This window comes from Anas acuta, chromosome 1 (assembly GCF_963932015.1).
Source record: "Anas acuta chromosome 1, bAnaAcu1.1, whole genome shotgun sequence".
NCBI lineage: Eukaryota > Metazoa > Chordata > Aves > Anseriformes > Anatidae > Anas > Anas acuta.
Window position 1 is genome coordinate 163104108 of NC_088979.1, and position 18954 is coordinate 163123061.

General features: G+C 34.4%; 2 protein-coding genes across 5 annotated transcripts in view; both read right to left on the reverse strand.

Moving 5' to 3' along the window:
- The window catches only part of PTPRQ (protein tyrosine phosphatase receptor type Q), a 135183-nt gene extending 123860 nt beyond the window's left edge, over nucleotides 1-11323 (reverse strand). For all 4 annotated transcript variants that reach the window (XM_068669099.1, XM_068669098.1, XM_068669095.1 and 1 more), the window contains exons 1-7: nucleotides 11193-11323; nucleotides 8274-8411; nucleotides 7517-7652; nucleotides 6160-6414; nucleotides 4891-5108; nucleotides 1884-2070; nucleotides 1462-1746 (exon numbers count right to left, since the gene is read on the reverse strand). In XM_068669099.1, the coding sequence (XP_068525200.1) occupies nucleotides 1462-1746; nucleotides 1884-2070; nucleotides 4891-5108; nucleotides 6160-6414; nucleotides 7517-7652; nucleotides 8274-8411; nucleotides 11193-11240 (1267 nt within the window). In that variant the 5' untranslated portion in view covers nucleotides 11241-11323. The remainder of the gene's footprint in view (nucleotides 1-1461; nucleotides 1747-1883; nucleotides 2071-4890; nucleotides 5109-6159; nucleotides 6415-7516; nucleotides 7653-8273; nucleotides 8412-11192) is intronic.
- A 4038-nt stretch (nucleotides 11324-15361) lies between these two features.
- OTOGL (otogelin like) overlaps nucleotides 15362-18954 on the reverse strand; it is a 98740-nt gene continuing 95147 nt past the window's right edge. The window contains exon 60 of the mRNA XM_068661245.1: nucleotides 15362-18651. Within this exon, the coding sequence (XP_068517346.1) occupies nucleotides 18451-18651 (201 nt within the window). The 3' untranslated portion in view covers nucleotides 15362-18450. The remainder of the gene's footprint in view (nucleotides 18652-18954) is intronic.

The window sequence follows — 18954 nt, forward strand, 5'->3', positions numbered from 1 at the left end:
AGGCTGCCCAGGGAAGTGGTGGAGTCACCATTCCTGGCAGTCTTTAAAAGACGTTTAGATGTAGAGCTTAGGGATATGGTTTAGTGGGGACTGTTAGTGTTAGGTTAGAGGTTGGACTCGATGATCTTGTGGTCTCTTCCAACCTAGAAATTCTGTGATTCTGTGATTCTGTGATATCAAAATGTACTGTCTACAAAAAAGGAACAGCTTCTTTCCCCTAGAGAAAACCCTGCATTTTGTTCTGACCTTAAGACAAAGGACTTCCGTCTCATATTTGGATTGCCTTTACAAAATTGGCAAAAAATTTGAGGGAGTATGCTTTCTCTAACTTCTACAAATCAGAACATTTTCCCAGTACCACAGAAATGGAAGCTGAAGAAACTCTGCACCTAAAATTAATTCTCAGGCATCAGATCAAAACTTGTAAATCCCTTGTCTAACAGCTTCTTGCTGATTTTAATAATAATAATAATAATAATAATAGTATGTATTTTCTTCCTCACATACATTTAGAGTTAACTGGTTATACATCTGTGGACAAACATTTTTTTTTGCAGTTATGTGTGTGTATTTATAGGTATATAAACAATAAAAATATTAAGTGTATAAAATACAAGGCACATCGCTAAATAATTACATATAAATTTACAGTTAGCATTGTTCAAATCAAAGTACAAAATTATTAGAGTCACTCAAAAGCCAACCAAGTTGTAAAATAGATAGCTCTTCTATAGTGTCAGTCTTTGGTAGATGGAGCACCTCTAGCATTATATTTGTGTCCATGAAGTAATTTTTCCTTGAAGAATATCTATTTGTTCACCTTTGTATTCAAAGGTATTTTTCATCTTTACCCACAGGCCCATTTCATTTGACTTCATCCAAATGACAGCTAGCAAAATTTTACTAGAACATAAGTTAATTGCTTCATATTTTTTTTCTTACACCACACAGCATCATGTAGTGGGTCAAAACACAATGTATTTTTAAGCCATAAACTTTGTTCTAATCTTTACTGCAAGTTAACTCTATTTCAACAAAAACTTTTACTTTAGATTGGAAAGTCTGCTACTCCGTTTCATCAGCATGGCTAAAAACCATCTTGCTACTACTCTGATATCTAGCTTTATCTTTACACATCAGTAGGAATTCTGTGACTAAAATCAAAGTAACAGTGAGTTTTTAAAATGCACTTCACAGAAGTTGAAGTTGCAGCTGGCATTCTGCTTGTGGCCAGTGAAAACACCTTACCCTTCCTCATTACTCTCATAAGCAATTTAGCACAAAAGCAAAACGAAGATTTTGGAATCAGCTCTACAAGCAGGTGAATCCTGGATTCAGAAGTCATGTTCAAATTTATTTCTGATTTCAGACTAAATAGCAACAAAATGAATAACATAATCAAAAGAAAAGAATGAAAAATATATGATTATGTGGTTCTTACTATCTATTTTTGTAACTTACTTGTTTCTACCTTCAGAATTGGACTTAAGACAGTCTGTGCTCCATCTGAGTTCCTTGCTGCTAGTAAAAAACTGTAGCAAAGGCCAGGAGACAACTGCATGATTTTTCTCTGTGTTGTATTCACAGGCAAGCTCACAATGTATGGTTTCATATGATCAAAATAATACTTAATTATGAGGGCAAAGCCTGACTTAAGCCAGATGTCCGTATCACTCCATATAAACACAGCTTCAGTTGTCTTGACATCATGCACACTAAACGTGAAGTTTTCTGGTACGAGGGGTACTGAAAAAGAACATCAAAAATGAAGTCATTCAAAATCATGAAAACTTTGTTCTTTTTATGTTTGTATATTCAAAGACAAATATGGGGGGGGGAAGGGTGTTAAAATAAATGCAAAAGATTGGAAGAAATATAGTTACATTCATATTCACAAATATATGGTAGCTGTATATAGCAGAAAAATCCTGTGAAGAAGTAGTCTGGACCACTGTGATCTCTCTGAAGAGCATAACAGTCTGTTTCATTTTCTGGTATCATCGACAAAGATGAGATACCAGCCTTTAGAAGATAAGGAGATCCATCTGTCCACAACAGCTGACCTTCGTCCTATGTGGAAAAAATGAAGGAAATACATATATTTTTACATTACATTAACGAATTATTGAAGCTTTTCTCATTGCAAGGGTATCTCCTAAACATCCAAAATTTACATATTTGATTTCTAAAATTAATTGCATGGGAACATTTTGAATGAAAAATATTTCAGTGTAAAATTCTTCCCCCCTCAATTAAAATAAAGTAGTAGACACAACATTTTAATAAAATCTGTATAGGAATAATGTAGACTGTTTGATCATTACAGACAATCCTTTTAAAAACACTAATTATCAAATAATCATGGATGGATAATTTTCTAAAAATGTTAGTAATGGAAAAGAAACAAATTCAGTCAGCTATCAAATATTCATAAATTTGGTCTGAAAGCAAAAAGTTTAGCTTAAACAAAACCCAGCACTTGATTCACAGTCAAACAGGGTAATGCTACCTTATCCTCATTGTCCCACATGGCAGTAGCTCAGTAGTTAGGACAATCACACCTAATTCAAAGTTCCTAACCTTTGAAATACTTCCCATTTCTACAGCAGAATAGTCCATAGACTAGACTGAGACAGTCTGATACTTTGGGAAAAAGGTGCCTATAAAATATGCTAACAGTATTGTAATATAGACCTCCCTCTCTAGAGGGAGGTAGGCTTCAGTCTGCACTCCACCAGAAAACATTGTTTTCATTTCTCTGAGAAAACCAACCAGCCAAACAAACGTTGGTTTAGACTAAGCCAGTTTTATTCAATTCTTCTGTTGTTTTGAAAGAAATCAAAATGGTATGATGTCTTTCATTTCCACAAGAGTGTGAAGATTTCCGGTGGTAAAAAAATTAAATATCTAACTCAGCTTGACTTTTAGAAGGACTTGTGTGTCTAGCCTAGTATTTCAAAAATACCGTGTACCTCAATGCATATTTTTTTCTTATAGTGGTCTTTGAAACCTTTGTAGCTGGGCTTGTAAGAGAAACCTTAGTTTTTGCCTACCATTTTCACTTTCTAAATCTGAAGACCTCCACAGAGTGTCAGGACAGATGTAAGAACATCACCCAAGTGCTCCCATCTTTCTTACGCAGCACAGAGACCTAAACGACCAGGGTACCCAATTGTCTTTCACAGGAATGCTCACCCATGTCAGTAAAGATTTTAATGCAGTCACATATCCAAATAAAGAAGGAGAAACTGAGAATTCAAATGTTACCGAACTATCGTGGCTTGCAGTGTTACTAACTTTTATCAGTGTCATAGTGTTCCACAGTTTTCCTAAGGCTGATGAAATCCTCCGAGTATGTTATAAACTAAACTTTCATTTAATTTCATAGAATACTTAAACTCCCATGGGTATTGAGAGAAAAATATTGCAAACAGAAATTTAACTCATAACTTATTAACTCAAACACCAAAGAAAAACATAACTGAATCTGTATTTTTTAATCTCATGATTCTAAACAAGTCCCACCATTCCTAATGTGGGAATTTGGAGTTACAATTTGGAGTTCTTATAGGATGAGCAAATGACGACAGTGACAGGACTGCAACACACTCATACAGTACTTGAAACATATAGTACTTGAACATGCTAATTAAAGACAAATATTTAAGAAAGAAGTGCTAGAAAAATACTTTTATAATTATCCCTTGCCATTCTTAAAATAAGGTGTTTATCTTGTTCATTAAACTGACTAGATTCCACTAAAGTAAAAATGCATGTCATGATCAATATTAAACAATAGACTAACATTCAAATTCCAGCCTGGCCATCAGCTCTTCCCTGTGTAATCAAAAATTTAAAAGAAAAAAGAAAAGAAAATAATAAAAAAAAACTTAATAGTTTTCTTATCGATCTTCAATAATAATATGTTTTCATTAGATATCTATTTTTGGCAGCCTCTTACAAATACTACCTTATTCCTAAAATACCAAGTTGGCTAAGATTAATATCAATATGCTGTAAAAATTACAGAAATTCTAAAATCTTATGCATAAAACAATATTACATGTAAAATACATATAGTACAGGTGCTTCTCTAACAAGGAAGGCTAGAATGCCTCTCTAACCACAAATCTAGACAGGTTTGTGTTTCTCGTACTAAACACAACTGCAAGTTTCTTTTCTACAATGAAACACTTTTATTACAAAGCAGGTTTTCTCTAAACCTTCTGATACTTAGGACAAAAGACATTTTCACTAAACTTAGTCATGGGAAAATTGAATCCCAATTATCTGGCAGAGTGCCTCCATCATTGTTAGAGTTTTCCCAATAATTTTATTTATCACTGTAGCTATTCCCAAATTACACACCACAGTGAGTCATAATGGTCATAATAACAGCAGAGCTGGCATTAAGAACCCTCATATCACCAATAGGAGGAAATTAAACTTTTTACATTAAATACCTTGCTTCAGTCCCTTCTTCCACTGGCCATCCATACTGAATGGACTCTGCTAAACCAGCAGTCAGTATCTTAGTTTTGCACCAAAATTATGAAAGTCAACCCGAGACTTTGATATTAATATGTAATGGACACAAAGTATGATATCATATTTTAAAACTGGTAAAGCAGCACCACCTACAGGAGAAATAAAATCCCTATGAAGCACTTAAAAAAAAAAAAAAAAGCTACAGCTTTTTTTTTTTCCCTCCGCAATGCTAAATATTTTCAGTATTTCAAATTATGCAGAATTAATGATTCCTCTTACAGCTACTAATAACTTCACAAAAAAATGACTATTTAAAGCATAGCACTTATTTTTAAAAATTGGGTTCTACACATTAAAATTCTTCTGTTTCTATGTATAGCAAAGAAGACAAAACAGACTGACCTTTAGGTCGTTAAGACCTGTCCATAACATGACTATTTGACTAATTGTCTGGAGATAAGATAAAATAAAAACACGTTCTCCTTCACTCCCTATGTCTACAAGATGTGCCCCTTGCGAAGACATTTCACAAACTTGTTGTGCCATCTTCCATGGCTTACTCTCCTTACTCATTCTATAGCAGCTGCTTTGGAATGCCAGCCACCCCTGGGAACAGGTGCCTGTAGGTGAACAAGAACAGTATTTTCATGACTTCCTGTACTGTTTATGGTGGTGTTACATTTAATTATTATTATTTTGTTTTAATTCCATATTCATTTGAAGATGATAGCATTTAATTAAATCATGACTACAAAATACAAGAAGTCTTTAATTATGAATCATCCCTCATTCAAAATCCCAAGTGTCTTAAAAATTCTGATTGATTTAATTAAAAGAAAATATAGCTTACTAAAACTTACTAAAGGGAAAAAAAAAAAAAAAAGAAAAAAAAGAGAGAGAGAGAGAGAGATCCATTATTTTTTATTCTTTTTTTTTTTTTTTTTTTTTTCATTCTCCATTATTTTCTGGTTCATTTTTCAAATTTAAATTTTGAAATTAACAAGTCATTTGTTTCTAATGGTTTCCTGATTATAGGAAAACAATTATTTTGCTAAATTTGAACCTATATCATCCTTTCTTTTGTGTTCCTAGTTTTAAAGGTTTTAAGTTACATTATCTGTGTATTGCATTGAAAGGTGTACACAATCAAGTGTACCAGCCTCAGAATTCTACATCCTTCAAAGCATTTCTTACAAAACAGCACAGGTTGGTTAGGCACCTATCAGTGCAAAAGCACTGCTTCGAACACTGGCAAAAAGTATTCAAAATCCTTACAACATGCAAGATTTTCTCTGCCTTTCATTGAAAGTATGTAACAAATTCAGTTGATATCCTTCAAGTAATTGCAATCCAAAATGTCCCGTGTTTGCAGTCCACTTTCATCTAAACTAGAATTCATTTGACTCTTATTTGACTGCAAAACATATAGTTAGCTTAAGATACTTGCACATACAAAATTGAAGTCTTGCTCCTCAAAAAACAAATTAGCAAGAAATGCCCTTTCAAAGCCATTATCATTCAATTTATTTCTGCTTTCTAGAAAATAACCAACCTATATCTATTAAAAAAAGGGGAAGTATATTTAGACTTTTTGTAATTTACTATTAACTCTTCTAGAAAACAGATAGTGCTTCCTTGCATTCATTGTGACTACAACAAACTAATATATACCTGTTTCAGCTTGAACATCCAATGATTGAGACACATTTATAAATTCAAGATGTAATTGGTGGAATATAAACTCAAATGTATATAAAGTTGCAGGTGTCAAATCAGTCCACACAAAGAATCCATTGTTTTTTTGTATAAACTGAGAAGAATCATTCAGTGAAACTGAAACTGAAAAATCTTTGGTCATTGCAGTCCAGTTAAAAGACACAGTAGTAGCTGTCACAAATATTTTGATATCATTTTCTGAAATTCCACCTAGCAGACAAGGAAAAAACAAAAACAAAACCAAAAACTTGCATTACCACAACACAGTAATTAACCCAAATCTTTAATCCATTACTTTTTTTTTTTTTTTTTTTTTTTAAGATTTGTCAGAGATACACACAATAGGTAAAATAAAAAGTATAAAATTATGTCAAAACGGCAAATGTCTTACTGAACAATTAAGAAAGTTGTGCTCTTTTTTTACTGTGATGCTATGTAAATATGTCTGAAGCAATCATAAATATAAGCGCATAGATTAAGGATTGCACAAAAGCACACAGTTTACTAGAATATTAGTCAAGTAATTGATCAAGAGCAGTAACACTTTAGTAACATAAACATGAATTCCCTCTAGATTGCTGAATGTACTATTTCAGCAGAGTCAGTGGGTGCTGCAATGTTTTCAACTTGCTACATATTTTTCCCGATGATGCAAGTTTGTATTCAGATCCCAGACTAGGATTCTGAATATGGCTTCTGAAGTGTACAAAGGTAATACTATAAAATTATTTTAAAGCAATTAAAAAAGATTAGAAAGCCCTTTCAATCCAGTTATCATCATGACTTCTCATCCTAAACAGCTCTACAGGTATAAAAGAAGTTTTTACAGTATCAGTGGCTACAATCACAAGTTCTTATACTAACAAGTTTGCCCTAGTCAATCACAATACTTAGATCTTCAAGCTACTAGAGGGATTGCCATAACATGGAAACAAAAATATTAATTATGTAATTAATATATTTAACTTCTATAAGTAAGACAAGCAATCACAACCCTAAACTGATATGAAATTGCCAGGCTGTAATTAACTTTCCTGATGGTCGTCTTTTATATATTTCTCCCAAAATTACTGTAGTATATCAAAGCTTATAACATTTAAAAGTCTCCCAAACATTTACATCTGTCCCATGTTACAGAATTATTATGCTAACCAAACAAGTAATAGTAAAATTAGTCCACTCTTCATGCTCAAAAACATGTAAGGTTTCTAAATAATTCAATAGTCTCAGGATTTCAATCCGTTTTCCTTCAATCTTCAGTATAAGACTAACTATAATTACACCAAAATTATTTTTGTGCTACACTACTTACGTGTGTTAAATGCTTTTACACCTCGGATATGTCCGTTTTTTAGAGATTCTATTGTAACATCATACGTCTTATTTTCCTCCAGAAGAATTGTAGTACTGACAGGTTTTTGTTCAAGTTTAGAAATGTTTCTTACATTCTGTAATTTAAAAGAATTTCTAGATAAGGTGAAAGTAATAAAAATACAATTCATAAATGATCTAAAGGTTTGATGATAAAATGATGATAAATTGTAAAGGTTTTGAAATGGACATCTGATATTGCAGCATGTCACACTTAAGGCTATATTTAAGCTGCAAAATAGCCAATGCATTTGTAACACAACTTTTTAGAGATTGTTCAAGCTATTAAGAAACATCTCCGCATGAAAATCCTTATTTTCTTTAAGTTCCAGGACATCTTGTGCGCAAAGTAAGAACAATATTCTGACACAAAGATCTGGGGGTAGTTTTGTGCCTCTCCTAGAGAAGCTGGACTCCTCATCAAACCAGAGAACTTTGAAAATTTTACATATTCTGAACTTTGAAAATATGGTTATCTATCCTTATTCAAAATACACAAGGGTATTTTAAGTCCCACTGGCTTCAAAAGGACTCTGTAAAAGTTCACTTAAACTACGTGAATAACAGAATTCAGTGTAATTTCTCCAAAGTTTCTCTTTATTTGCCATTTCATGTTGACCTTAAAAAATACTAGTAATTACATATGTACAGTTTAAATACATTTGTAACTACTTCTTGCGTATATTGATGACATTTACTTTTTGATTGAAAGCACCTGTGAGCTGATAGGTTACAATATAATAGTCTGGATCTTCTCCTTTGGGAAATTCAGTCCACTCCATCAAAACTACTCTATCAGGCTTTTTCACTTGGTCACAGTCTAGACTCTCTGAGCCCTGCAACAGAAATATGCATGAGTGCAACTTAACAGATAATGCAAAAAAAAAAAAAAAAAAAAAAAAAAAAATTAATTACTTCATTGTCTGTATTAACTACTTTTACCTAAAATTTGTCAGCTAGTTTTAGATTTTATATGGACCAATATTACCAGCCCTACTATGTGACACAGAAGGGCTTCATAATTTTTACACACTCTGCGGCTACAGGTGATATTTTCATTCTGTCTTCAGAGGTGGCCAAACCATGTCAGCTAGGACCCAAACACGTTCTACTAGAAAGAAAGAAATCTATCATCATTTTAGGAACAAGGCTAGAGAGTTCACTTTCAATGTCCATGTTGCAATCACAGTTAATTGTCAGTTGGGAGTAGGAGGCCTCAGCCCTACTCTCATGTTCCACAGTCAAGAATGTAGTTTAGTGGCATCACTTTCACAACTGCCATACATCACAGAAAAAGAGAAAACAACATACAAGGGGTAATAAAATAATTCATCTTACACCTCTTACCTATCCAATTTAGACATGGCAATACAAATTTCTGAATCACACCTCTAAAATTAACAGAAATTTGGTTGGGCATGTGATGCCAATCCCTACCACATAACAATTATTTAAACATTGCCAATCCCTACCACATAACAATTATTTAAACATTGCAGTCTTTTCTGTTTTTTAAGTCCTTTTAAGTTCCATTTTCATTTTCTTTATGAATTAGGAAGACAAATAAACACCATCATTTAGCAATGAACTCAAAATGTAGTCAAAAAAAAACAAACAAAACACAAACTGTGGGAAAAAAAAATAAAAAAGCAGAGGATCTTAATGTTCAGTTCATACTTTTTAAAGTATAAAATTTATATAGTGTTTAACCTCTATAACCTTCATAAGCCCCTTATAAAAGGATACATACTACTTCGTGGAAGCCCCTGAAGTGACATACTAGACTAATACTGATGGCATACCTAAAAGTGCTTAAACATAATAGATGTTTCCAGGAAAAGTAACAAGTTGTTAATTGATAGATGCATAGCTGGCTTCCATTCCTCTAAAATAATCTGGTCAAGACAATGCAATCCAAAGGGCAGGAAAATCTGCTTTTAAAGTTAATAAAAGAAATGTGTGATTGCCAATAATTGACTTAAGATATTTTTAATAATTTTCCACTATCGGGATTATTGTATGCCATTTTTTATTATACATACATATTGCTAGACCTAAAACTAACAAAATCTGCAAGTGTACATTGCATTTTCAGCTTTATCAAATATGATGAGAGGATTAAGAACGCCCCTTTTTCTTGACAACACCTTTCCAGGTGTTGCCAGGTCCCCATGCAAAGAATGCAGAAATACAAAAATAAATAAATAAATAAATAAAATAAAATAATAATAATAATAAAAAAGGTCTTAAGTTTACCACAAAGAGGTAAGGTTCAAATCTATATTCAAATCTATATTTAGGCTAGCTGCATACTAGCTAAACAGGTGTCTTCCTAAGGAAATATCCATCAACCTGTTCTGTAGACCATTTCTTGACAAATGACTAAAGTAAGCTTTTGTGTCTGAAAAAGAAGCACGAGGGGAAATATAAAAGAGGTCTATAAAATCTCAAGTAGTCAGAAGTGAGAAAGAATTGCCTTTTAGTTGTCTCTTTCAGTACAAGAAGTGTGAAAGACCAAACGTAGCTGGTAGGGTCCAGATCCAAATCAAACAAGGCAACTTCATAGGATAGCTTATTTGTAGAACTCCTTGCCAAAGTCTAAAACAAGTACTAAAAGCTTGTATGAGCTTCAGAGGAGGCTGGAGTAGTTAATACAAGAGAACTATGCTAAAGCTCAAAAAATGCACTGAAACTACATCCATCTCAGGAAATCTTTAAGCTACAAATAGTGGGAAAGTAACATAGTACAGGTCACTCTCATATTATGCTGTTCTTACAGTCCTTGCCAAAGACCCACTTTTCATTGCTGCTGGAGAGTTGATACCAAGCTAACTGAAGCTTTGATTTCACCCTATATTACCATCCTTAAGAGGCTGGCATTCTCAACTTCTCCTCTTGAAACTTCCCCAATTGCTGTGGATCACAGACTGCTGCATTATGGACTCCACTAAAAAACAGCTCTTCTTGAGCTCAAAACTGGCCAGCACAAATGGAGTATCTGGATACTCTAGAGAAATATACCAGGAGGCTAAGTATAGTACAGGCATCTCACCACCCCAAATACACTGCTTTCTTCCCTAAAGGAATGAGTGGTATTCATATGAGAAGCTGACAGAACTTCAAAATCACTTTTGCCACAAAACACAGTAATCTAAATGTAAGAGAATGATTACATACACAAAACCTAAATATAGATAAACATGAATAAAACTACTGCAAAGTGTACTACAGAGGGAAGCAGAAAGATAGTAATGTGGTCCTTACATATGCAGTTCTTATATTAATGTTTCTTAAAGCAGTAGCCGGAGCATAACCCTATGTACCAGAACTATCCTGAATTTCCAGCATCTTAGTGTCCAAAACCACCATGAGTTAGTTGAGGACTTGAAGATGCTGGAACCTGTTACTTCTTCTGGGGATCAGTATTATGCCAGAAGCAGCAGACAACAGAGCAGATTAAGGCTTCCGAAAGAGCTTCCAACAAATTGGGAAGAAAGTAGACTGGGAATATTCAGCAACAATAAATGAGAGCTCCCTGCAACTGTCAGAATGACAAGAAAGCAATCCAAATCAACATTCAATTAGTTACCTTCAAAAAAAGAGAATAGTTTTCTTACCTGAAATACATATTTTAACAAAAGCAGGAGAAAAATTACTTGATCCATAAAGAAATCATATAGTCCCAGTGTCTAATTCGTGTTCCAATCACAACAGATTCAAAACAACATGAGAAAACTAACATGCATTTATACTGCACATAGGTGTAACTGCAGCCAATGGTGTGCCCTAGATTTGTTTCTACACTTTGGCCCTGCCTTTTCTTCCATGGCCTGATGCAAAGCCTACTGCAATCAGCAAAAGGGTTTCCTTTAACATTAGTAAATTCCAGGTGGGCCTGTTGTTTTATCAGTAAAAAACCCCTAAGTCAAATATGTCTTTTTTTTTTTTTTTTGCTACTTCCTTTTTTTTTTTTTTTTTTTTAAACTACTGATTTCGATCCATTTAAACCCATTACACTTTCTTCAAAAGAAACTATTATCAATAGTACCTATTTCTAACAAGTTGTCCCTCTGACAGCACGCAAAATAAGCCCCTAAGTCCTAGAACCATTTTCAATGGAAGTACCAAGCAGCCCTGCACAACCCTCTAGCAATACATTCCTAGGATGTTCAAGAAGAATTAATATAAACATTATACATTCATGACAACTTCTGTTAAATCTGTTCATCGAAAGACAGGTATACACTAATATTTCCTGGGGAATTGCATGAGCACTTGTGAAATTCCCTATGGAAAACCACAAATCCTACTTTTGAGAAACACAGAAGCAGAGCTCACAGATCTGCTACCTCCCTCATAACCTACCTGTTTATTAGAGGACTTCTTAAATTTCGGCTCAGGAACGCACAACTGAGAGAAACCCGTGAAACATCAAAAAGACATAGGCAGGAGAGGCAAATCAGCGGGATGTCACTGCTCGCCCCCGCCTCAGCCGGGGACCCTCCGGGTCATTTTACCGCGCCCGTTGCCTCAGGCGGGAGGGGAGCGCATCCCCCGGTGCCCCTGGGGAGGACAAGCAGCCTCGGCTGGCCCTGCCGCCGCGCCAGCTGCCTTCTTTTCCGTCCCATTCCCCCCACCCCTGATGCCGGCCATTTCTGCCCTCGGCAGCCGAGAGGAGCCTGGAGCCGAGAGTTCCCCCGGGGCTCTCCTCACGCCGCTCCCCGCGGCGGGGTGGTGGTTGCCCGCCCGCCCCTGCCCCGCTCCCCGCTCTGCGGCTCTGCTGCCCCGGCCTCCAGCCGGGCGCTCATCCTTTGTCATTCCTGTCATGGTTCCGTTATCCGCTGCCCTGGAATACGGACCCTTCTTAAATTCGCCACCAGCAGGCGTTCTTCAATTCTCCTTCTATGCTACAGCAGTGTTTAGGGATTTGTAAATAAGCACCTGCAAGGTGTGATGCTTGCTTACACCAGTTCTGGCTTTCATTTGCTTTGAGAAGATACTTCCCAGTTCAGTATTATAAAGTTTCAGAGTACATCTGTGGAAAGTATTAGTAACAAATACAATCAAAACAACTATTACTAATTCCTGAGTTTTATCTTTTCAGCTGGCTGGGCTGTAACAATTTTAACTTCTAGGTGGTACTTGAAAAGGGTTAAATCAGACAACTTAAAAATAAAGTTGCTCTCAGAACCCACACATTTCTCCTCAATATAACACTGGCTTCCTACATCACCCTGACTGGAAAACACAGATGCAGAGTTCTCCAGAGGAGAGCTAGACATCGAAACCTTGTCACTGTTGTAGTCCCTGTAAAGATCCTAATTGAGCTCCATGGGGCAGAATTTCTTTTTTCCATACCAAGTCGTTGACCTCCATATTGAGATCCTGAGTGAAGATATCAGAGCAAGCATCTGCAAACGTAAATATACAGCAGAAGGCCCAATAGATGGGAGTACATAACAGCAGGACCACTGCTTTATTTTCAAAAAGCTACAAAGCAAGGACAGGTCAAACAAAAACTGGATGGTGAAAGCTCTTGATCAAATCTGAAGCAGTGAATTCAGAGGCGAACCACTCAGTATAGATCTCAGTGCGCTAACCTTCCCCAAATTAACCTTTTTAATAGAAAACTAGCTCTCTGCTCTGTCCTCTGAAATTAAATTAATTTAATAAGCTGATAAAAATGTTTATAAACTATTTCCAGACAAAGTAGTCATAGAATACACAAAAATTTGTGCCATTGTGAATTTGGACCATAAAAAAATGAGCAATGACCATCATATTTTTACTGTGCACTTTTTAGGTGGTATCATGGCACAATATATTCTTTTTCTTGAGATAGTATCTTGTTCTTCAGTGGGCTGCTCTTCATTTTTCCTAAAACCTGTGTGCAGCTGAACTTTGAATTGTGAAATAAGGAATAAATTTTTTGATTGGAGCTTTATTTAGAACTTCTAGTAAGAAAGGCAGGCTGAATCACACCAAAATAAATAAATAAATAAATACAAGTATATAATAATAATAATAACAATAACTTTTTATGTAACCCAGGTTCAGAGAAGGTCACAGTAATTCAGAAGTGGCTGCAAAGAAACCCCTTATCTCCAAACATTGAGTCAGTCTGAGACACACACACATAGAGAGCATGCATGGGCATAACACTTGAATGCTGCTTCAGCTATGAATGCCACAAGGAAGCTGCTGCACACTCAGCTGTTTTACAAAGCAGACATACTGAGCTATTTTCCAGAGCACTTTTGTAATCACCAAGCAGATGAGGAGGCTTTATTAATGTGGTGATTTTCAGACAACTGTAAGTGTACTCTATTTTTATAAACTTACTAAATCAAGTGTATGGCACATTCCACCTTAATCAAACGAACACTCCCCAAAATTTCCTTTTATTCAGCATTCCTTTTATAATATAAAAGGAATTTTATTCAGCATTCCTTTTATTATATATATATTATTCAGCATTTCCTTTTATTCAGCAAGGAAATTATACATTTCCTTTTATTCAGCATTTCTAGTGATTAAGTTTTACCATCATTAACTACTGGTTTTACCCAGAACACAGTATCAGTGCAGATCAGATGCTTCCTATGTTCCTCCTGTTTTTCATACAAAAACTACTTGAGAACTTCCATGATTATATGTTCCAGTTCATTTATGTTTTGTCCCACATACATCTGTGGGATTTTACCATAGGACATAAACCTGTGAATGATTACATCGGCAGCATAACCTCAAACTAATTTCTGGAAAAGGATTTGATGGGACAGAACTTGAAAAATTCAGTGTGAGTCGGTGTTTCCGACTGTCAGATTGTAGTTACCAATCAGAGTTTCTCTGATTTATTTGGCACCTTTTTCTCACATTTATTTGGCAGTAATTTTTTACACAAAGGCTAACCTCTAGATCTGTACATTGGTCTTGTCTTTTAAATTCTTATAAAAAGAAAGAAGGGGAGAAAAGAGAGAGAGAGGTGGAAAAAGCTGCACAGAATTGATGCCCAATAAAAAAAATATATCCAGCAGTATAGAAGGTCAAGAGAAAAAAAAAATGGATTTGTGTTAGACAGAACTAAGTGCAAAAGGAGGAGATTCTCACTTGTAGCAGCATTTTGTGACTGCTTAAGAATTTGTTTTTTTGGAGTGGTTTCTTGTAAATGTCTCCATCTTTTACTGAATTATTTTGTTTGTAACTCTTTTTAAACAATATATTTCAGGCATGATCCTGCTCTCAAAAGAAACTATCTATAAAGACCTCAGTGCTTTTTCACCACTGGTACACAGATGTATTTAGAAAGATGCCTGCAATGTGGAGAAGTAATAACTCATGTAAATGCATTGTTTTACTTTCATTTTTAGTACACAGTTATCTACATTCTAGGTCTTTTATTTTATTAATGAAATCAATACATGACTTAAACGGAGTATTAGAAGTGCTTTTAATTCTAATTGTTTAGTTGGGCAAAAATTGGTCCTAATGAACGAGCTGATAATAAGACAATGGTATTATAAAAAAACACATTACAAATAATGTGTGAAAAGTCTTACTGTTTAGTAGAAGCGTATTCACTTACAATTTGGTTCTAAGTGTTGAGAATATTTATCTAAATACCTAAAAAAAGACTGCATAGTTTAATGGTAAACACTTTACATGGTGTAATTCCATTTGTAAGCACAAATAGTACAGAACCACAAAAACCTAGGGAAGAAGGAAGGTTTCAAGCAGCTACAGAGGGGAGCAATGACATGGCACACCAGGACAGCAGAGTAAGGCATATGGTAGGTCACGCACAAAGCTTCTCTCAGTTCCTTGTGTCTTCTGGTGGAAGTGTGGGAGTCAAAGAAAGGCATGCATTCCCAGACTTTCTCTTAGGGGAGTAGAAATTGTTCAAGTCTTAGTTTCAGAAGGGGTAGAAGGGAGGGAACTCTGTGGATATTAAAGTTCTTTTAGTCAATAATAAACAAACTAATTAATTTTGGTATTTCACAAGCTTAGATTTGATTTGGATCAGCTGTCAAAACCAGTTCACAAGATACTTGCACAAACCAGGTTATGTGTAATTCCTGGGTGGGGAAGATTGAAGCAGGAATGCAGAGTTGGAGATGGGGAAACCTAAACAACCATGGAACTGTATCTACACATATATAAGTTACAGACTTAGAAGGTATGTGGAGCAGAACAGTCCTACCACACTGCAGGCTCATGAAAACCTGATATCCATTCTGAAGGCTGCAATGGTTAGTTCATGTACATATAATATACCACATAATACTAATTTCATCATGGAGATAGTATGGGTGGAGATCTGTCTAGAAAATGATTAATGAGTTTTAATAGACATTCATTCTCTGTCTAGGCCAAATAGAATCTGAGTTCTATTTGAAGTGTGAATTTGATGTTTAGCTGTAAAATGAATCTTAGACTCTGTTCAGCTCCACCAAACACATAAATAATTTTTTGTATGGTTCAGGAAGGCCCAGTTACTACCAATTGTAGCACTTAAAAAAAAAAAAAAAAAGGCTAAGTGACACATGATATCATGGATTTAATTTTAAGTTTGCCTGTTTTTAATTCCAGGTTAATCTAAGGATCTGCATTATCATCAGTGACAAAGGTAAATTAAACACATCAACACTGACTTGTTAACATATATATGATTCTGCAAAATAATGTTTATTAATTTCTCTTTAATTACAAATACAGTTCTAAATCTTACAAAAGCATATTGTTTACAAAAAGCAGAGCTGTTCAATCAAAACACTGTAAGTGTTCAGTCATCATGTGCTATCTTGCAGGAGCTTTCTGAAGTCATTTTTCAAATGCTAAATTCATTAAGAAGTTTGGGGGCAAAATCTCTTGAAGTAAATGTAGAATTCCTATCTCCATGTTAATAAATCAAGAGATCCTAGAGATATATTTTTCTTTGAATAGTTGTCCTTTTATTTTGCTGTACAAGTACTCAAACTTTATAGCTATGACAATTATTTAATTTTCATTTCTGGCCTGTGTGGAAATTTTCTGTACACAAATTCCAACAATTATGTCAAAGAACGTTTTGGTTCTAGGCCCTTGTATATTTTCTTGAAATATCCACCATGGAGTCATAAAATAGTGCAAATAAAGCATATACTTTCTCAAAAAAAAGTACTTTTTCTTGATCGCTAGGTGATAACTATTTCTTTATAATAGCTAAATATTTTAAATAATACAATGGATTTTTCTTTCATTCTTAAACCAAGTCACTATTTTTAAGGAGATGGCTGTGTAGAGGAGAGTCTTCTTAGTAAAGACAAATTTCAGTGTGTATCCTATTTTTCTTAATAAGCAATCAAATTGTACACAGCAAAAGTTTCAAGATTTTTCACAAAAACTATCAAAATAGCTTTAAATTTTTTTGAATTTTATATTGCTTATTTTTCTTTGTATAAAACAATGTAACAATCTAACATTTTGTAATTAAACGATGACAGTCTGCAATAAACACTGTCCACCAAAGAGTTGTCAGAGTTTTAAACAAACATTTTAATTCTGAAATAATTTATGTGTTCAGGATCATACTGACCCCACTGGGTCAATGGCAAAACTCTCACTGTCATCATTTAAGCCTAGTTTGGTAACTTTATAAAGCAAAATAGTCTTCTAAAAACAAGCTGAAAATAGTATCCTCAGTTTTTAAGATACGATTACATAGTATGCTTAATACAAGTGAGAGAACATATTCAGCTTAAGGTGCTGAATCATGGAGATTTGCAACCTGATTGAACACTCATAGCTCACCTAGGCCCTTCAAAGCATATTTTACATGGATTTTTTTTTTTTTCCTGTATAGAAAAATTGTGAAACCTAGATTCAGTCAATAGCCCAAATCTCTGCATATATATATATATATATATATATATATATAAGTATATGTATTTATTAAAATATACTGAACACAAAATTTCAAACTGTCAAAGGAAGAAACTCATTTTGAATAGTTTAAATGTCTAGTCCCCCCTTTTTTTTTATAAATATATGCATACATAGAATCTTATTCTACAACTGGTAGACAGCCAACTTCTTATTTGTGAAATCTGAAAAGTGGATATAAAATCTTCACATCAGAAACGGCTTTTAGATGTTTGTAAAAAAAGGCACAAATGCCTGAACTCTTCAGCCTTTGCCTAGTCATGCTTCATGCTTATAATATATACCAAAATTAAGCAAATGTCAAAGGTTTAAGGGCATTCTTCTTCTATACGATCAAGTGATACATGTACTTACAGTCCACAGTCATGGTGTTTCTCAATAACTTTCAGTTTAAGCAGAGTCCAGTCACTGACTACTGCTTAATGGACAAAAGATAGGCCTTTCGGTGAGATTAAAAATGTTTCAGTTGGACTGACATTTTTTTTTTAAGTAATTCAGTCACTCTCAAAACCACAATATGCATCTTTTCTATTTAAACATTAATTCCAATTATGAAAATTCCTCAAATGAAATTTTCTAACCAAAAGGAAAAGAACCACTCATAAATTCCAAGTTTTGACAGGGAGCCATAATCCCAAATTTTAAAATACTGGAAACATAGACATCAACAACTCATTGGAAAGCCATTTAAAAGTAAACGATGACTAAATTACACCTTGCTAAAAAGGATTTCTCTCTATACATGTACATGCCAATATTTAAAAAGGAAATATCTGAACAACAACATAATGTCTACTAAATTTGAAAAGTTACATTATAAAACATAATTGGTGTCTTTTTTTTTCTTTTTTTTTTTTTTTCCTTCAGAGTAGTATATCCATCCAAGGTGAAAAAATAGTGTGGTGAAATGAAACACATTTCAGTTCTTCAGATAAAATCATATCCATGCAATGCTCAGTTCCATTGGCATGAACATTCTATAGGTTCTTGAATGACATACATAATTTCAGTGCCATTTCCTGCACAGTGTAGTGGCACAGTCAGATTACGTGTTCCATTTTCTCGACAACATTTACAGAATCTTAAATGGCTATCAATATTGACATTGAAAATTGTTGCAGACGGGCATTTTCCATCACAAGAAGCCACATTTATCTATGAGTAAATAAAGAACTGCAGTTAGACATCTCAGGTTTTGTTTTCCAGATTTCAAACTTCTTTCTGATTAAAATCCATTTCTATACTTGAAAAGAACTCTGGTTTTAAAAGTTATCTTCTAAAATTCATTCATTCCAAACGGAGATACATTTTTTAAATAAAGCATTTTGTTTGTATTCTGTCTTAACATTGAGCAATACGTTGTGCTGTGGATACCAAAACTGTATCCCTAGCTTACAAATGAATAATTTCAAAGCAGCAAAACAAAATTCATGCCTGTTTCATGTTCACTGCTGAAAA